We start from the raw sequence: 20,376 nt of genomic DNA on the forward strand, positions 1-20,376 counted from the left end.
GGACATCATATATCCATTACGGATAGAACCATTTGTAACATCATAGGAATTCCGGTAAAAGAAAGAGGGTGTTATTTTAGAGGGTAATGAGTTGATGAAATAGTTGGGACTACTTACGTTGATGCTTTAGGAATAATTTTTGGCAATCCTAACTTAATGATTCTTCCAAAAAACCGTGAACATTTACTACCTTTAAGCATCAAAATACTTCATCACATCTTGATAAATATCATTCTCCCAAAGTAATATCATCATAATGAAGTAAGTCAAATAGAACTAGGCACTATGTATTAGATTATGAAGGGACACAACAATTGTTTTGGTTACCTAATCCAACAAAACATGATTGAAATATCAAAAAAGAACATGTTGCTTCCATATGGTGGCTTAATCACAAGACTACTCCATGCTTATGATATTGTCATTCCATCCGATGAAGAAGTTATAAAATTAGACAGATTTAGTATCATAAATAAAAATCTACTTCGATGGATGAGATATATATTCAGAAATGGTATATAGACTAGACTGCCTAGAAGGACTAATCCCCTTCAACCTAAACCAGAACCTGAAATACCAATTTTTAGGGGTAATCTATCTCCTCTAACTGGTCCCTTTGAGGAATCACCTCTAGTAGAGCAAGCACCTCCCTCATCTATCGACGACATAAGGACTCGGATGGATCATTTTAAATAACGACAATATCAACTTGAATAATGCTAAGATCAAATCTTAATTGAGTTGCAGCAAATTCATCAACATTTTAATACTTTATTTAGACATTTGAACTTTCCACCACCTGAATAAGCTGTGTATGTATTTGAGGAGAAGTAAACACAATTCCTCTTTGTTATATTGTAATCATATGTTGTTTACCTTAATGTTGTAAACTTAAAATGCTACTTACTTTGATGATCGTAATACTATACTTTGATGCCTAAAATGCTACTTACTTTGATAGTAAAATTCTGTGCTAACTACCTTGATGGCTAAATTCTGAGCTTACTTTAATGAATATATCACTCTAAGAATTAGACTTGATATATCTTTTGAATGGATAAATTCCTTGATACATTTAACTGTTGGTATCTATGATTTGATGTATTATGATCATTTGTAGAGTTAGGAATGTTAATTTGTCTGAATGCATAAATTTGATGTATATCTTTTCCGGACTATCTTTTTGTATCTCATAAATGGAGCTTTCATGAACTTATTTTATTTTTATCTTCCTTGGTATCAAGTTTATTTTATACCCTTACTCCATCACTTAATGATTTTTTATACACTCAATCACCCCATGGATTTCATTGACAAATGCATCTCTCATGGATTTATCTCTTGTGAAATTTTAATGAGAAATGAATTTGATATGATGCTCCTCTCATATGATGATTCTTTCACATGAATTCTTTCTTAATGAAGGAAGAATTTTTATGAATTTTTTAGTATGAGATAACACTTGCTAGAGTGAGGATTTGATTTCACATAAATATCTTGATCCTTATGAAAATTGAAGCAATGATTTAATGAAACTCTTTTATCATTTTTGACTTATTCAAATCATTTCATAAAGTTGGTTCTCAATGTATTTTCCTCCCTACTTTCCTTCTTCATGTGAAGTTTTGATGAAAAATAAAAAGGGAGAAGGTGATGGAAGCCATCTCTTTAAATGTTTATAACTTTTAAATGTTGAGAACTTTTGAATGATACCATGAATGCTTGAAATATAATTGGTATAAATTTTTACATGTTGAAATATGGCATGAATTTTTACCACACTTGCATTGTTGAATCGTTCTCCTTTTTGTCGATGACAAAGGGGGAGAAATAATACCAAAATGTGATAAATTGATGACAAATGTATGTAATGTATTTCATCATATATACTTGAAATATTTGCTTGATAATTTTTCTTCATTATGATAAGATATCTAGAGCTTAACTTGCTATTTTACAATTGATATCTTGCAATAGAATGATGAATTGCTATCTTTATCATTTTCATATTTGAAATATCATACTTGAAAATGGATGTCATGCCTTGACATCATTTTGAGAATGTTAGATCATGATAGGAATCATGATGTGTATATTGATAAGTTTAAATAAACTTAACTTATTAATTTGTTTCTTGAATTCAAAGGCCTAGAATTCAAGAGTGTCTTTTCTCAAGTATGGCATATAAATAGGGGGAGTTAAGGTTAACTCCGTCATCAATTGATTATCATCATCAAAAAGGGAGAGATTGTTGAATCTCGAATTTTGATGATGAAGTCAATTATAATTTGTTTGATCTAATCTATATGTTGAGAAAAGTGTGCAGGATTAACTATGATAGCAGTAAGACATAAAGCAAGTGCTATGTCAGAGTCAAGATCGAGAACACGTTGGGAGTTCGAGAGTTCGTCGGAAGTCCGGACGTTCGTCAGAAGTTCTACTAGAACCAACCGAGAAGTCCAGGAGCTTGCCAAAGAAACTCGTCGGAACTTGCCAAGAAGATTGTCATAAAGTCCGCTAGAGCATTGCCGAGAGTTCGTCGGATGTTCGTTGGAAGCTTGCCGGAAGAGCAATTGACGCACCGAAATAAGAAGTGTAGTAAACATGTCTTAATTATCATAGTTAGAGTATAAATTAAGTTAGGATTGGGAGGTAATCCCACTAACTTAATTAGGGGACAACTGGACCCTTAACAGGGCTGATTTGGGCCGGATTGAATAGCCCAATTAGCCCTTGAAAACATGGCCAACGGTGGTACCGCCAAGGCCGGTAGTGGCACCGTCCAGAAGACCTAGTCTCCCAGGTGGTTTAGGCGGTGGTACCGCCTAGATTGGGTGGTGGTATTGCCCAGACTAGGCAGTGGAACCGTCAACAGTTATTACTGCCAATGGTGGTACTATCCCTGTTAGGCGGTGGTACCGCCAGAGCTCGGTCTCCGAGCTCTGTCAGGTGGTGGTACCGCCAAGATTGAGCGATAGTACCGCCTAGTGTTAGGTGTCAAGTGGTGGTATCGTCCAATAATGGTGGTGGTACCGCCAGGACCTTGGAACCCGGGATTAGATACTTTTTGGCTCCATTTTTTAAGCCATTGGGGCCTATAAAAATCTTATCCTTTTCTGCATGAAAGGGCACGAAAGCATTGAGATAATCTTGAGTTGTTGGGGTGTAAAAGTGTTGTAAACAAGTGCTAGAGTCCTCCTCCTCCCTTTCTTGTTGGGAAAATCTTTGGGGGCGATATCACATGCACAACGGAAGAACAAGAAAACAAAATCCCCGATTCCCAAAGAGATGTTCGTCATCGTACGAAGATTGGTACGCAAAATCCGTGAAACTGAAAAAACTGCATATATAATAGATTGTGTTACCTAGGGAGATCGTATATCCTTGTTTCCTTGCAGATCCTTAGGAGAGGGTGAAAGAGGATAAGCATCCTCCTCTTTAGCGGTGATCCACACAACAGGGCTACGACGATGCTCCTCAAAACTCCAGGCTTGCTCTGAGGTGGAGAGGGGAAGGAGAATAGGAGAGGCAAGCAAAGGCTCTAGCCTATAAGGCTCTGAATCCCTTCTATTTATAAAGGTCCCCTGTCAAACCCTAATGGATCCTCACCTAGTGGGTATTGGATCTGCATCCAATAACCCAAGCCGTTTAGATCAGTGGATCTCTATCCAATAATCTCTCATTGGCTCTTATTGGATCTCGTTCATGAGATCCAATAATTTAGGAACTTATTGGATATCCAATAATTCAGGGGCTTATTGGATATCCAATAATTCAGGGGCTTATTGGATATCCAATAAGACAAGGGCTCCGTCGGATATCTCATATCTGAACCTCTACTCATTGCAATGCCTACCATATATGTGTGACCCTCTAGGCCCAATATCGAGCTGGTCGTGAGTCATACTTGTCATAACTCCTTCTAACTCAGTGAATTATTATCTTTGTAATAATTCACTTGACTCATCGACTACGGACGTACTAGGCCATTACGCCGTAGTCCCCAGACGATACAGGGGAATCCAATCCATTGGACCTGTCTGTCCTCAGTTACTGTGTACCTATAGTCCCTCATCCATCTAATATCCCAGAGACTGTATATCGAGCATGGTGCTGTCAGACCCATACGGTTTCTACTCGAGCCTCGCTCTGATCGGATTCTCCCGGAGAACTCTTTCTCTCTCAACCCGAATGACCCTGGCCAAGGATTTGTTTGAGCAAGAACACATGGGATATTCCTCTCATGACACCGAGAGTGGATGATCCTCTATTGACACTCAATAGCCCTCGTAAGGTCGTCTACCACTCCCAATGACCAACTGTACTAGATCTGGGACAGCCAAACCTATAAGTCTTGTATCAAATAGTGGAGCACTCATATAGGATATCCTTGGTGTCTCAAGTCTAAGGACCAGATATACCACTAGGACTATAGAATCGCTGTCTGATAATAAGGCATCATCAACCATCCAGCATTCCGTAAGGAGATCAATGAGTGAACTCATTCTCCAATGAGCACCTGCACTGTATCCCTAGTGTCCCTACACGAGCAATTATGAGACCTGTTGCATCCATCATATGGACGGGTATACAACACACCAGTCGGTCCAGTTATTACGATGTCCCTCTCAAGTAACCTATGACTGAGATTATTTAGGATATGTGTTTAAAGGTGAATCGATCTCATTTTCGTGATCTCATCACGATCTGATTCCTATTACACAAATCCAAGGACATCACAATATATATATGCATATATGTAATAGTTATAAAGTGATATATGCCAAAATATAATAAGCAAAAAGATTCTGTATCAAGTCACACATGCCATCACTCACGTGATTGGCTTGCTGGGCACCTATGACTAGCATTTCTAAGTTTTGAGATCATTCAAGAGAGGTGAGAGACTTGTAAGGGTTCTCTCCTAAACCCATGAAAAGGAGAAAACACTGTAAAAGGTGGTTGGTCTTCACCTATTGAAGGAAGGCCTTTAGTGGACGCCGGAGACCTCATCGAGGGAGGAATCCGAAAGTGGATGTAGGTTATGTTGACCGAACCACTCTAAATTCTGGTTTGCTTTTCATTAATGCAATTTACTTTAACTGCAAATCATTTCATAGCAAACTGTTTCTCCTCCTCATCTTGCTTATGCTCTCATATATTTCAAATTGCTATCCTTCTGATTTGGTTTTCATTGAACGAACAAAATATTTTATACGAAAATCGAAGAATTTTTCGATGCACTAATTCACCCCCCCCTCTTAGTGCCGCTCTTGATCCTAACACCGACGATCTCTCAGCAATGTTCCAGCATACTCCTGGCAAGCTACTGGACTTCATGATGATCTTCTTGGCGAGTTCCAACGAACTTCTTTGGCAAGCTCCTAGACTTCTTTGTTAGTTCCGACAAAACTTCCGACGAACGTCCGGACTTTCGACAAACTCTTGAACTCCCAACGAATTATCGTTTTTGACTCCAAGACTTCATTTTACTTTATGCCTTGCTATCGTAATTAATCCTATAGACATAAAACATAATTCGATCTAGACAATTATTACTAAGCATGAATCATGTTGTCCGGCATATCATTGGTCCATCGACGACACTTCGTATAATTCTTCGGCGCATTGTCCTCTCTTGCGGCCTATTGTCTAATTAGCTAGTTGACCTACACAACTTTAATAACCTTGACACAAAATCTGCTCTTCTTAGCCCGATGCCCAAAACCATGGCCTGTAGCCTTCAGTCGATACGTCGACTGATCCTCCTGTGCGACATCCAATCTTTTGACATGTTTTTCTCCGGCTCAACATGATTCTTCCTGGTTTAATTGTCTTTCCCTGATCGAAGCATCCTGCATCACTCAAAAAGTAGATTGAATTATTAAAGACTATTAATTGGTTTCATCATCAAAATATGAGATTTAACAATCTTTTCCTTTTTGATGATGACAACAAATTGACGACGGAGTTTAAACAAACTCCCTCATCAATATGTCATATTGATAGAACTCTTGGATTCAAAAATCTAAGCAACATGTTATTATAAACTTATGCATAACATCATCATACTTCTCCCCCTTTGTCATCAACAAAAAGGAGAAGTTCAACTATCAAGTGTTTAGGACATATTACAATTCAAATTATTGCATTATAAATATAATATCAAGTTTTATCATCATACAAGCTAGCAAATTTAGCAAGTGCTACATCATGCAAGCTATCAAGTTTTAGATATTAAGATAGCATTTTCTACAACATACAAGCTAGCTAAAAAAAAATTCATCATTTTAGATAGTGTAAGCTAGCAATTCTTACTTCTTTTTGCAATGTGCAAGTTGTAAGTTTTGCTTCTTGAGATAGGCAAGATAGCACTTTTGTAAGTGATTTATTTAAAAAATATATTTTTTATTTTTTATTTCAAATGGTTCCCCTTATTTTTATTCTTTTAATAATACTCTTTATTTTTTGTAATTTTATAAATATCCTTTCTTCCTCTACCCCATCGTTCCTCTCATCACCTATCCCTCTCTACCTACCTTTCCTTGCCCATCGCCTTCTCCCTTTCCTTTCCCCTTCCTTACACCTTACAAAGACAATGGACTTTTAGAAGTGATCTATGTTTCAATCAAATTTATCTTTGAATAGCGTTACATTCATAGATCAGACCAATTTACATATTACAAATGAGTTCCAACAATTCATCTGTTGTCAAAGCATATTCTGGTTACCGAAACACGAAAGGAGATCCAGAGTTAATTTAAGTGCAACGTCCAAGCTTGTCACTAGCCTTGGCGTTGAAACTCAATACAGTCCTGGAATTTCTTGTAAAACTGTATCAGGATTCCACAAAAGAGTTTGATGATATGAGGCTTTTATAATAATTTCCTCTATCGGTTAGGAGAAAATGGTTTGATGATATGAATATTTGATGGGATTCATCTAATTTATACCCTTCAAATCATTCCAAAAAAAGGGATCTTCCCCATGTTTCACCGATTAGAGTTCCAATCATCTCTTCATGGAAATGGCAGAGTAAAATGAATAACCATTTTGCGGCAAAACATTGATATTCACAAAGGCTGGGATGATGCTGTGGCAGAGCACAATGATACGCCAATACAAGAGAATGCCGATTTACATCGATTAGGACGCATATTAAGAATGGATGGTTAGTTCATATTCCCGGGAAGCATTCTCATCTCAAATGTGCCAGATAGGTAAAAGAGCAGGCACTGGGTTCATTGGCTCGAATGAGATTCTGCAAATGACTGCTTAAGTTTCTCCACCAGGAACAACTTTGGATGGTGTTTCTCCGTAGTTCCATAGGTCTCCAATTTCTCCTCTAAGTCCACCCAGTACAACAGTAAGACCTGATAAGTGCAGAAAATTAGCATTTTTTGAACCACAATTTCCTCTACATTAGCAAGAAGATTAATACTGATGAATTGAAAGTCGAACACATCCAAATCATCACCTAAGGTGCACGGAACCAAGTAGAGCAGAGCAGGTTGTCCATGTCCATTCATCAGGTAAAAAACAAGATATGTGACAGACAAACCTGCAAAAGAGTCATTTTTTTAGGAACAACAAGAATGGCAAAAAACATTTGTGCATGGATTCATACCATGAGAATATGCAACAATAACACAAAAGGACTGAGGCCGTAATCGGGTTGGGGATTTCTCTTGATATATCAAGGTTTGATACAAACACTCTCATGTCTCGTTAGAATTGAACAGTTTTGTGATTAAGGTCCACTAAATCTATGAAAATTCATATCTCTGGGGTAAATTGGAAGCCCAGAGATTTGGGTCCTTGGAAATCCCAGGATAAGATAAATACCCATACCAACCAAGCATAAAAACATGAAATACTATCCTGAAATTTGGAGAACCAGGAGTTGGAATTTAAAAATTCTAATGCAACATTAGGATATCCATTATAAATCAAATCCCCTCTTGGAACTGCTGGAGAACTCCTAGGATTTTTGGACCTCGTATCAGTTGGGAGCTTAGGCTCACATAATGATAGAGAATACGTCAGACCAAAAACAAGGAACCAGTACCAACCACTCAGTAATTAACAACATGGTGGAATCAATTATTAAAAGCCAAATGCAAAAAGAAGTAAGCAGTTTTCAGAAAGATAAAAAACCAACTTAATGCCAACGGCATTTCTCTGTATTACACTCCTTTGCAACAGCACACAAATTGGCAACTTTTCTCTAGCCATAATCCAAGATTATCCAAGATTAGTTCTCTAGCCATATTCCACAGACTGCCTATAAGAAGAATCATAATGCAACTTTTCTCTGGCGAAGCTCCACTGTCACCGATAAGAATAATCTCTTTTCTCATCTTTTTCCTTCATCATTGTCAAGTGTTTGCATTTTATGTTGAAGATTACTTCTAATAAACAAGTGATGTATGTTATCTCGTTCCATGAAGCATAACTTTCTTTGACATCCTTATGTGCCCAAGGGTATGCCCCAGAATTATAGGTGTGGGCTCACCTATGCTGCCCTAGCACCAAAGTGCATGTGATGCCATAATCGGCACCAACAAGGTAATCAAATGTAGGCATGTCAAGACAAGAAAGTGTTGATCTGAAGCATAGAATCAGTTGCATAAATTCCAATTGTGACTATACACAATGCGATAAATGAATTCCTATTCGCAAATGAGTTGTTAGCCTCATGAGTTTGCCAATATCTAATAAGCATAAATAACTGCATTTGAAGAAAAACCTGTAGTACGCATTAAAAATAAAAGTCATAGACCTGAAGGAAAATCAATCTGCTAAAAGCAAAAAAGAGAAGGCAAAAGCATCAATAATTTTTTTGAAGTTTCACAAAGGAACTGACGAAATATATATTGGCATGAAAGATAGTAAGTTAAGCTCTGGCAAAATTTAGAAATCATGAAACTTATCTGTTATTTGCAAAGCCATTCTTGTTAAAAATGTAAAAGTATTTATAAACCGAGTGAATAAATCAGAATTTTATAAATGAAAAGAAGCTCATTTGACTCAACTTCTGCTTTACCCAGGAAAGAGAGAAAAGCGACATTAACATTTGCCCACAAAATGGAAGTTTCCAAGAACAAATATGCCAAACATAACCTTCAGTTATTAGAGATCAATCAACAAGCTTAAGATTGACCTTCTGTATGTATGTAGATGCTTGTGACCACAAAACCCTTGTTTGTGGTCACAAGATGCTTGTGACCTTAAGTTTGTTGTAATATATTTAATGCAAGGCATAGGACAACAAGAGAACAGTACATACAATCAGAGGAATAGCCCATGTTTCAATTCAGAGGGGCATAGTACTTAATAAAAGGCAACAAAGGCTTGTATTAGCTTGTAACAACTCTAATGGTATCATCACAAGTTTCATATACAAGATTATATGGATCTTTCTTTCATTATGTGTTTGAAATAAAAAGATTGACACGAGAGATTAGTTTAAGAGAAAAAAACACTATTTGAAACCAGTGTGCTCACAAAACTTGCAAAGTGTTAATGCTTTTTATCTACATAGATGTTAGGGTTCAATTCGCATCAGGTTCCTTTCTTCAATTTCTGTTAAAAAAAAAATGATCACGATGATCTGGGTCTATTAGTGTGCCTTTCTGAGCCCAAGAGAAGTTCAACCAAACTTGTGAGCCTATTCCATGTCTACATGATAACAAGGAAGATTTTGTTGCAACCCAAGGACTAACCTTTCCCAACAAAGAAAGTTTCACTCAACTACAGTGACACCCATAAGTACAGGGTTGAACAAGCAAGGAACCTAGTAGGAACCCAAACCTCACAAGTATGAAGCTAATTTGTGGGAGGAGGCAAAATCCTTAGCTCAAGAACACAACTCTTTTAGCTCAAAAAAATTTGCAAATGGAAGTTGCAGCATTCTCAAGAATTTGCAGGCAAAGTTCTCTTTTTGTTTCTCTCCTTTCTCTTATAGTTGTGGTAGGTTTGGCTCAATGAGATGGATTTTCAAAGTTTGCAGGTGATCTCTGTTTATAGAGATCAAAAGCAAATAAGATAGTCTATTAAATATCATTTAAAATTCTAGTTTTTTCTCTAACTTATCCTGACATCTGTCATATCACGACTGTGTAAATTTGATTTGTTGGTAAAAAATCTTCAAAAGATTTTTGTGTAGTCAAAGAAAATTTGATTGTTCAGGGTTCTTTAGGTCTCATGGCGGTGGCATGCATGTGTTAGTTTTAGCTTCTGTTAATTCAGTCCTTGACATAACTGGAATTAGCTTTAGCACAAAGACTTGGTCATTTCTCCAACTTGTAGTAATTATGGAACTATTATTTGCAAAACAAATCAGAGCTCATGAAGTTGCAGGCAGAAATGATTGATTCATTTTTTACTGAATCATTGGAGCTCTGTTTACAACTCCACTTCAGATAAAACACAGTCTCTCTTGAGTTTTAACGTATTGAATTTAAGGATTTACATGACTTGAGCAGTCTTGATTTGAGCTCTTGAACTAATTCATATTTGTAGGATGTTAGTGATTAGTTCAATTGTAGCTTTCATACTTTACGGCCTGGTTGCAGATCATCTCATACTTTAACCTATGACAAGCACATATGAATTTCGGTAATTATTCCATATATGAGCCTTGATAAGATATTAGCACAATCAACAATTAGGTCCATCATCACCAATATCTAGATTCAACAAATTTAGCCCTTGAGTGTGCAAAGGCCTACATACAAAGGCCTATGCGTATGCATCCTTTGCAACCAGCATGAGAGTCTAGTAGTCACTGGTTGGATAAACATGAGGGTCCCACTTAGATGTTACCGATTGTGTGTTGGTTGCAGAGACCTGGTCACCTTCCCTCTGTCCATGCACATAATCCTTGGCAGAAAGTGAATACAATACTTGCTTGTATGTGTCGCTGCCCTTATATTTTTTCTCCTCTTTTCTTTCTCCCTTTTCATTTATTTATCAATTATTCAATAAAACTATTATATATTTTTTTCATCAGTTAATAGGATCTCATTCATATACAAAATTGCATATTTTTTTAAACTATATATCCTTCACAGCTATACTTGATCAACAACAGGGGACTCTAAACTACCAGAAAATTCAACACATTAAAATCTAGTTGATAACCAACTCAGTGAAAGAAAATCCATTCCTCTAGTAAGTTCTTTACTAAAAATTGAAACATATATAAAAGTTAAAAGAAATATAAACATTTAGAAAACAGAAATATCTTGTTATCTAAAATCAAGGTTGAAATGAAAAATAACAAACAAAATTATATCCAAGGAAAAAGGACCTACCAAAAGTGTAGCCAAATATTAGCCAAAGAAAATAACCATTTGAGATGCCCTTTTTAGTTAATTTATCAAACCTGTGCAGATAAAAGAAAAGGTCAATAACAATATGGCTCCTAATTGAAGCTGATACAAGAAATACATAACAACAACCTCATTTTTGTCCAAATAAAATTTCAATTTAAGTAATGATGTTTGGCTACAGAACTAATATACACTGATTCAACTTCTACCATAAAGTAGAATCATTTTTTGTTTAACTGAAAAAAATGAAAAATATCCATTCTAGACAGTTACAATGGAGAAATCAAAAGCAGTGCTTATCATGTCACAAGTGTTATTGGCATACAGAAAAATGTCTCGAAAACATGTGCCCACTTTATATAGTAATAAAAAAGGATGGACTAATGAACGAAGCTCACAACAATGGGGATCTGGCAAGGATTAATTTGTATCAACTCAAGATGTACCTTTACGATTTGAAGTCAGGTGTACATCTCCTACTCTTGCAAGTAGAAAGACTGTTTTCATGACTTGAACCATAACCATCTAGGTCACAAAGATCAACCTTATTGTGGTGCCAAAAGCTCACTATCTTGTATGGTCATAAATGGATGCAACACAACAACAAAGCTATGAGTCCTAACTGTTTGGAGTCAACTACATAAATCTTTTACCGCCATTAGAATATGTAAAAAACCATATGTTTAGTTAAGTTTAGAATACTTAAGTCTTTATTTATAGTTTCCAGTGATTTAAAAAGCGCTCGGCGCTCGCCCGAGCGAAGCGAGGCGCTAAATTATAAAAATATATAATATAATTATAAAAATATATAATATAATTATAAAAATATATAATATAATTATTTAAAATTATCTAAATTATAAAAATATATAATATAATTATAACAATAATTTCAAATAAATAAAAATTAACAACATTAAAATCAAAATAATATATTATTAATCTATTAACAGAAAATTAATCATTTCAAAATTCAAATAAACTTAATATTAAGAGTATACTGAGCCTGATGGAGAAACGAGGAAGCAGCGGCGAGCGACGGCAGCAGCGGCGGCAGCGGCAGCGGCAGCGGGAAAGGGAAAGGGAGCGGAAGGCGCGAGCAGCGGGAGGCCTCGAGGGAGGCGTGAGCAGCGGGAAGGCTCGCGGGAGGGCTCGCAGGAGGCGAGAGGGCTCGCGGGAGGTGTGAGCAGCGGGAGGGCTCGCGGGAGGCGTGAGCAGCGAGAGGGCTCGAGGGAGGCGCGAGCAGCGGGAAGGCTCGCGGGAGGGCTCGCAGGAGACGCGAGCAACGAGAGGGCTCGCGGGAGGCGCGAGCAGCGGGAGGGCTCGCGGGAGGCGCGAGCAGCGACAGCGGTAACGGGAGCAGCGGCAGCGAGCGACGAGATCGCGATCGGGATCGGGATCGGGATCGAGAGCGACAGCGGTAGCAGGTTAGTGTTGGGTTAGGGTTAGGGTTAGGGTTGGGGTTATATCGGTTTAGTTGGTTCGATTGAACCAACTAACAACCGAACCAGGACCAAACCAGACCTAAAATTATGGTTCGGTCGCCTTGGTTTACCCAGGCGCTCGCCCGAAGCGCCCAGTGCCTGGGCTCGGGCGAGCGCCCAGGCGGCGCCTGTTTGAAGCGCGCCGCCTGGGACATTAGCGAGGCGCTCGGGCCTCGCCTCGCCTCGCCCGAGCGCCTTTTGCAATCACTGATAGTTTCTATTAAAATCTTTTTAGGTTTTCCTCTATCTCTCCTCACACCATTAACATTAATTATTTCACCTCTTTTGACTACCGTATCTAGAGATCTCCTAAGCATATGTTCATATCATCTTAAATGATTTTATCACATTTTATCCTCTATCGAAGTGATACCAAGTTATTCATGAATAAAAATATTTTTTTTCCTATTTTCCTAATAACTCTACATATTCATCTCAACATTTCTATCTCAGCAATACAAACTTTTTGCATATGTTATTTCTTAGCTGCCCAACACTCAAATCCATAAAGCATTGTTAGTCTCATTATAATTTTATAAAAAAATTCATTTAATCTCAAAGGTATCCGATGATCACACAAGACTCCTGACGCCCCTCATCATTTTAACTATCCTATTTTTATTCTATGAATAATATCTTCATCAATCTCTCCATCTTATTGAAAAATTAATTTAAAATACCTAAGGCTTTTACTTAAAGGAATCTCTTATCCATCCAACTTAAATATATTCTCCTATATATTTCCAAAATTACTAAAATTGTATCTCTTATATTTCATCTTAATCCTACTTAATCTAAAACATTTAGTTTCTAAAGATTGTTTCTATAGCTCAAGTTTATAATTAATTTTACTCAAACTTTCATCAACTAAGATAATATCATCAGCAAATAATATACATCAAAGAGGGCTATCATGTAAATGACTAGTAAGTCCATCCATTATCAATATGAAAGGATAAGGACTTAATGCGAATCCCTGATATAATTCTATGCTGATAGGAAACTCACTAAACACACTCCCTATAGTTCTAATACTAGTAGCTACATTATCATACATATCTTTAATAATATCAATATAATTTGTGAATACATCTTTCTTTTCTAAAACCCACTATAATTAATCTCTAGGAACCTTGTCATAGGCTTTCTTCTAAGTTAATAAAATTCATATACAAATCCTTTTTTTCTCCTTATACTTTTCGATTAATTATCTTAATATATAAATAGCTTATATGGTTGATCTTCTAGTCATAAAATCAAATTGACTTTCGGAGATATTTGTTTCAAGCCTTATCCTACATTCAGAGATATAGTAATAAGTGCATAACAAACAAAATATCATGTCAACATATCATATGACTTTTAAGTTTTAAGAATATTGTAGAAAGTTGTTATGAAAAATTAGTCATCGTTCACCCACTAAATCTAAGCAGATATTCTAACTAAATGAATTAAGTTAGAATATCTGCCATAATGTTGATACAAGCACGACTAAAAATATACTCAATTTAGGATGTGGGTATATGTGGGCACAATATCTTCTGATACATGTATCTTTTATCTTGATTGATACATTAATTATGTTACTTTTATGGTGGTTTGTTTAGAAAATATGATAGAGAAAAAGAAAGATTATATCGTAATTACCTGTTCTGCATTAAGATTATTGTTTCCTGTTATTTAATTTCCAAGCTCTGGTGAGACTGAGATGGGGACCAATAACTTCGACTGCTGTCATAAAAGGTGTCCTGAAGTGGTACTTGGGACAAGCTGCTGCCAGAATAGGTAAGTTGTTTGTTAATAAAATTTAACTCAACAACTAATGATTTTTTTCTTACTCTCAGAATCCTTGAGAAGGAATGCACATAGATTAAATCTACCTGTTAAAAACTTCAATGCATCTTTTTGGATATTTATCTCTTCCTACATTTAGATGGCATTTTATTTTTTGCCATGCTGCCAGCATGCTGGAGTCATGGCTTGGTGGTTGGGGGAATACTTAACAAGCCCCATATCCCATCCCAACGATCAGCTAGCACAATGTTGGAACTTGAATCCTTTTTCTTAACTATACCTATGAAACATTAAGTGATAAGTCCAACTATTTGAATTTTACTGCATGATCCGCTCTAGTTATTGAATTTTATTGACACAAACATCATTCACCAAACTAAGCAGTGCACCATCAAAACCCATATAATTGTTTTTACTATATTTTTTTAATCTTCCTTGCACCACTAATTTGAACAAATAGACCTTGATTAGGCATGCCCAGACTAATTTTAAGATTTTTCCTAGTTGATTCACCTAGAATGTTTAACATCAACAACAAAATTGAAAGTCCCAACTATTTGGGGTCGGCTACCTGGATCTTTTGGTACCATTGAAATATGTAAAAAGTCATATATTTAGTTAAATTTAGAATACTTAAATCTTTATTTATAGTTTCTATTAAAATTTTTTTAGGTCTTTCTCTACCTCTTCTTGTACCACTAACATTAATTATTTGACTTCTCTTAGAGGTCTCTTAAGCATATGTTCATACCATCTTAAACAATTTTTTCTCTTCTTATACTCTATCGAAGTGATACCTAGTTACTCATGAATAACGGTATTTCTTTTCCTATCTTTCCTAGTAACTCAACACATTCATCTCAACAGCACAAACTTTTTGTATATGTTGTTTCTTAGCTGCCCAACACTCAGATCCATAAAGTACTGTTGGTCTCATAATTGTCTTATGAAAATTTTCTTTTAATCTCAAAGATATCCACTGATCACACATGACTCTTGATGCCCCTCTCCATTTTAATCATTCTATTTTTCTTCTATGAAAAACATCATCATTAATCTCTTCATCTTGTTGAATAATTGATCCAAGATACCTAAAGCTTTTACTTAAAGGAATCTCTTATTCATTCAACTTAATTATATTATCCTCTCTATTTCTAGAATTACTAAAATTGTATCTCATATATTTAAGCTTAGTCTTACTTAATCTAAAACCTTTAGCTTATAAGGATTGCTTCCATAACTCAAGCTTATAATTAGTTCCACTTAGGCTCTCATCAACTAAGATAATATTATTAGCAAATAACAGATATTAGGGAGGTCTACATGTAAATGACTAGTAAGTTCATTCATTATTAATGTGAAAAGATAGAGACTTAATGTGAATCCCTGATGCATCTTATATTAATAGGAAACTTACTAGACACGCTCCCTATAATTCTAATACTAGTAGCTACATTATCATACACATCTTTAATAACATCAATATAATTAATGGATACAACTTTCTTTTCTAAAATCCACCATAATAAATCTCTAGGAATCCTATCATAGGCTTCCTCTAAGTCAATAAAAACCATATGTAAATCTTTCTTTTTCTCCCTATACTTTTCTATTAATTGTCTTAATAAATAAATAACTTCTATAGTTGTTCTTTCGAGCATAAAACCAAGTTGATTTTCAAAGATATTTGTTTCAAGCCTTATCCTATTTCCGATAACTCTTACCCAAAGTTTCACATATGGCTCATGATTTTAATTCTTCTATAATTTAAAAAAATTTGAATGTCTATCTTATTCTTGCAAATTGACACTAAAAAACTCTTTTTCTATTCATCAAGCATCTTTCTGAATCTCATAATTTTGTTAAATAAACAAGTTAACTAAGTTACTCCCTTATCCCCTAAACTTTTCCAAACCTCACAATAAGGATACAATCAAGTCCCAGACTCTTATATATTTTCAAGTTCTTTAATGCATCTTTTACTTCACTGGTTCTAATTTTACGAACAAATCTATGATTATTAAATCTATCACTATTATTTATCATTAGATCTAAATCCTGTATAAAATATTTATTGAATAAATTATAAAAATAATATCTCCATCTTCGACCAAATGAAAAAAGATAATATTCTATTCTTTTTCTAATAATTCCATACATTTATCTCAACATTCTCAGCTCAATGACACTATTTTAGATATTGTTTTTTTTCATAATCACTCAACATTTTGATACATAAAGCATAGAAGATATTACATCTTTTTTTTCTATTATCGTTAACAGCATTCGATGATTACAACACACTAGATTATCGTCCCTACTTAAACCATACTGATTTCACTGTGTGAACTGTGAACATATCACTACAGACTTGGACTTTTCATAGCAGACAAGATTTACAACATTCTCATTGCCAGTAGAAGTACTAAGATTGCAACCATGGAACGCATGTTTGGAACAAACTCACCAACCAAACTTCAAGTTCACAAAGTAATCATGATGTTTAACCAAAATAAAGGGTAATGATCTTTTAGTGTTACATGGTCCATATGTCATATAGCACCATACCAAGACATCCAGAATGCAAGGATTGTTATTTCTATGATAGTTGGCATAGGCCAAAAAATTTGCCCTGATCCTATGTCATCATCTTTCCTGTGGCTCAGTATGGTACACATTGATGCCTTCCTTGCATGAGAAATTAAGACGCATTTTGAGGTTCCATCCACACAGCACTCATTGCTACAATGCGTAGGCATGTGATGATACAGAGGAGCATTGAAGTATATGTATTATGACAACGAATTTGCTTTTCCTAGAAAATACTTATCTTAAAAGTTCATGAGATCGGTAACACACCAATAATTCTCCCTAAATTCTATTAAAATAATGTAATTGGACTTAAATATTATTGAGTCATGTAATTCTAGTCCTCCAAGTTCCTGGCTTAGGAGCTCTATCAAGCTGAGCTATAACAGTTGGTATCAGAATAGCTAGACCATAACAAAAATAGAGGTAGAATGCATTTAAAGCCCCACTAAACTAATGTTTGAACTATTGGACAAAACCAATTTTGAGATTAGATAGATCTACTCACTGTAGAATATGAGAATTCAACCATCAACAGCTGTCAAACATATATAGTTACAGAAGCAAAATGCAGTTGAAAATTGATGAAGGATAGGTGTAAAGAATCAAAAGCAAATGACCTCACAAACTCATACAATCCAAATGCATGTCATGTAATGCCAACAATACATTGCACCAGTCAGCCAGATGGTAGCTAGCATAAGGGCATGATGCAAGAAGAATCAGAAAATCCTTGCCTTATAATTGTGCAAAGCTTTAGAAGACATCCTTGTCTTTAGAAGAATCAGAAAATGACAGTAGGAATATTTTTTATAAGAAACAAAGAAACAAACAGATTTGTAGAATCAAGCCTGTCTTCGTGTTATTAATTTCATAGATGAGCTTAAGACAGCATTAATCGTGTTGCAATAAGAAGCTCTATATTTAGTCAAATTGTCATCTAGTAGATCTAAAATCATAAAAGCAAGACTTTGACAGTTTTAGCTTTATAGAGCATGCATCATCCATGTCTGTATGTTTTGGTCAATTCCACCAGCTTCCCATCTCATTCAAGATAAGCAAAGGACACCAAGGATTTACATACAAGTCTGTACCATATATCAGTCAAGCATCAGAATTAACATATACCGTGATTACTGTTGTATATCAGTCAGCTTCCCGTCTCAGTCAAGCCTGCCTCACTCCTTCCTTATATCAGAACATGGTACAACTGTGAGAAAGTGTTTCTAGGTCATGCCATACCTTTTATTTCTGGGTGGATCTGGGACCCACTAGATTTAAGTTTTTTAATCTTTCATTTAATTCTTTTTATGCTAATCAATCCCTCAAATCCACGCAGCAGATCATCAGAGATGTTCTATCTTATGCTAGCAACGCATTATGCTATACAATTACAAGATAACATGCGGTGCATACCATTCCAAAGACAAAAAAAACTGAGTATATGTTTAAAAATAGATATCATATAGTTTTAGCCTCTTTGATCAACCAAGGATCAAAAATTCAAATATCGAACCCATACAGTCTCCAGCCAAACTGTACAAATTTGGTTTGCACCAGCATACATACACATGGTATGCCAGCAGGTGCTACACGGTACCAATAGAAGGGAGGGGAAGGAGGAGGAGGACGAGGACCACAAGATTGGGCAGCCAGCAACCAAGGCCAGTGGTCAGTGGGCGAAGGACAAACAGCAGCGTGGGGCACACCAAGCAAAATGCATGCAAGGATGAGAACGTGTTTTTATCTAAGTCCCTGTGCTTTGTTCAAGAAAACCAGACCAAACTGGGCAAAAAGCCCTGGTCTGCATCATAGTTCAAACCTAACCAATAAATACCACTAGGTATGCCATGGTCCTGGCATAATTGGCAACCCTACATCCAAGTCCAACAATCAAATTTACATTCAAATAGCCAAATTTTACCTAATCATGTAGAGAAGTCTAAACTTATGAACCACTAAAAAGCCCTATTAATATTGATGCATATGGAACAAATTGGTTCATGTGGAAATACACTCAAGCAATTTCGAAGATCAAACTTCTGTTAAATAGTGAGCATAACTACAAAATAGTGTGCCTACTCAAGATATTTTTCAGAATTCATCCTTGACAAGTTTAACTTCATGACTTGATCTTTAGAAAACTCTTAACAGCTTTCATGGGCCTTGGTATGCTACCTTAGACATTTGAGCATTACCAAGCCTACTTGGCAAAGTCAACTTCCATCTTCCTTGGATATTGCCCTATAATTTGAATTGGTTCTTTTTGTTGTAATGTATTCAGTTTGCAGAAAAACACCATTCCATATCACGTAATATTTAGTGTTCCATTTTCTTAGAAGCCTAGAAATTCAGAGGTTCCTTTCTTGACAATTAAGGAGAGACCATTTCAAAGGAGATGTAAATTCAATTTATTAAATCTGTTTTTAAAAAATAAATATTTTTATTTTTTTCTTCCTTGTTGCATTTCTTGAGAGAAACGATTATCATTATGCCCAAAATATAGAAAATAAGCATCACCATAAATCACAAAGCATGACTTTTTGTTTTACTATTTAAGAAAAGCAAGGCAGATCACATGAGGAAATTATGGACAAACTTACACAGGTCACAGCTAATTAACATACAGTTAAAGTATCTGTATTTTCAAGTTCTCTAAAGATTCTAAACTTCCAAAGCTGATAATTAACTGTTGCCTAGCAGAAAATCAGACCATGATTAGACTTCTTCCACATTGATATCTGATGCCTAATTCTGAATTTTGATACTAATAAAATGCACCAGATAAATACTAAAATAGCAGTCAAAATCATGCAAGTTAAGCACTGAAAAGATGTAACATTTACAACTTATTAGAGTACCTGTGACTGAAAACAGTAAGCAAGCCAGGTAAAATAATGTCTCCAAATCCAATCATTTGATAGCCTCCCCAAGGATCAAAAAATCTAGGTATTTTCAGAAGCATGGGAATGGACTCTCCACCTGCTTTGTGACCAGTAGCAACCTACAAACCAAGGAAAATTTCTCTGTTACATAATTTTATCGTTATCTCATGGATTGGACACACACCAGAAACTGAATCTTTTAAGACTGTGGAAGTTGGTCTAGTTATAGCAGATAGGGCAAGCATTTCAGGCAAAATGATAGTACCAAAGGCAATTACATAAAGAGAA

General features: G+C 35.7%; 1 protein-coding gene across 1 annotated transcript in view; it reads right to left on the reverse strand.

Annotated features, from left to right (window-relative positions):
* Positions 1–7,033: 7,033 nt before the first annotated feature.
* Positions 7,034–20,376, reverse strand: part of LOC135596078 (signal peptide peptidase-like 2) — a 28,262-nt gene continuing 14,919 nt past the window's right edge. The window contains exons 11-14 of the mRNA XM_065087784.1: positions 20,065–20,207; positions 11,319–11,389; positions 7,478–7,561; positions 7,034–7,373 (exon numbers count right to left, since the gene is read on the reverse strand). Of these exons, the coding sequence (XP_064943856.1) occupies positions 7,276–7,373; positions 7,478–7,561; positions 11,319–11,389; positions 20,065–20,207 (396 nt within the window). The 3' untranslated portion in view covers positions 7,034–7,275. The remainder of the gene's footprint in view (positions 7,374–7,477; positions 7,562–11,318; positions 11,390–20,064; positions 20,208–20,376) is intronic.

The sequence above is a fragment of the Musa acuminata genome, chromosome BXJ1-2, assembly GCF_036884655.1.
Source record: "Musa acuminata AAA Group cultivar baxijiao chromosome BXJ1-2, Cavendish_Baxijiao_AAA, whole genome shotgun sequence".
NCBI lineage: Eukaryota > Viridiplantae > Streptophyta > Magnoliopsida > Zingiberales > Musaceae > Musa > Musa acuminata.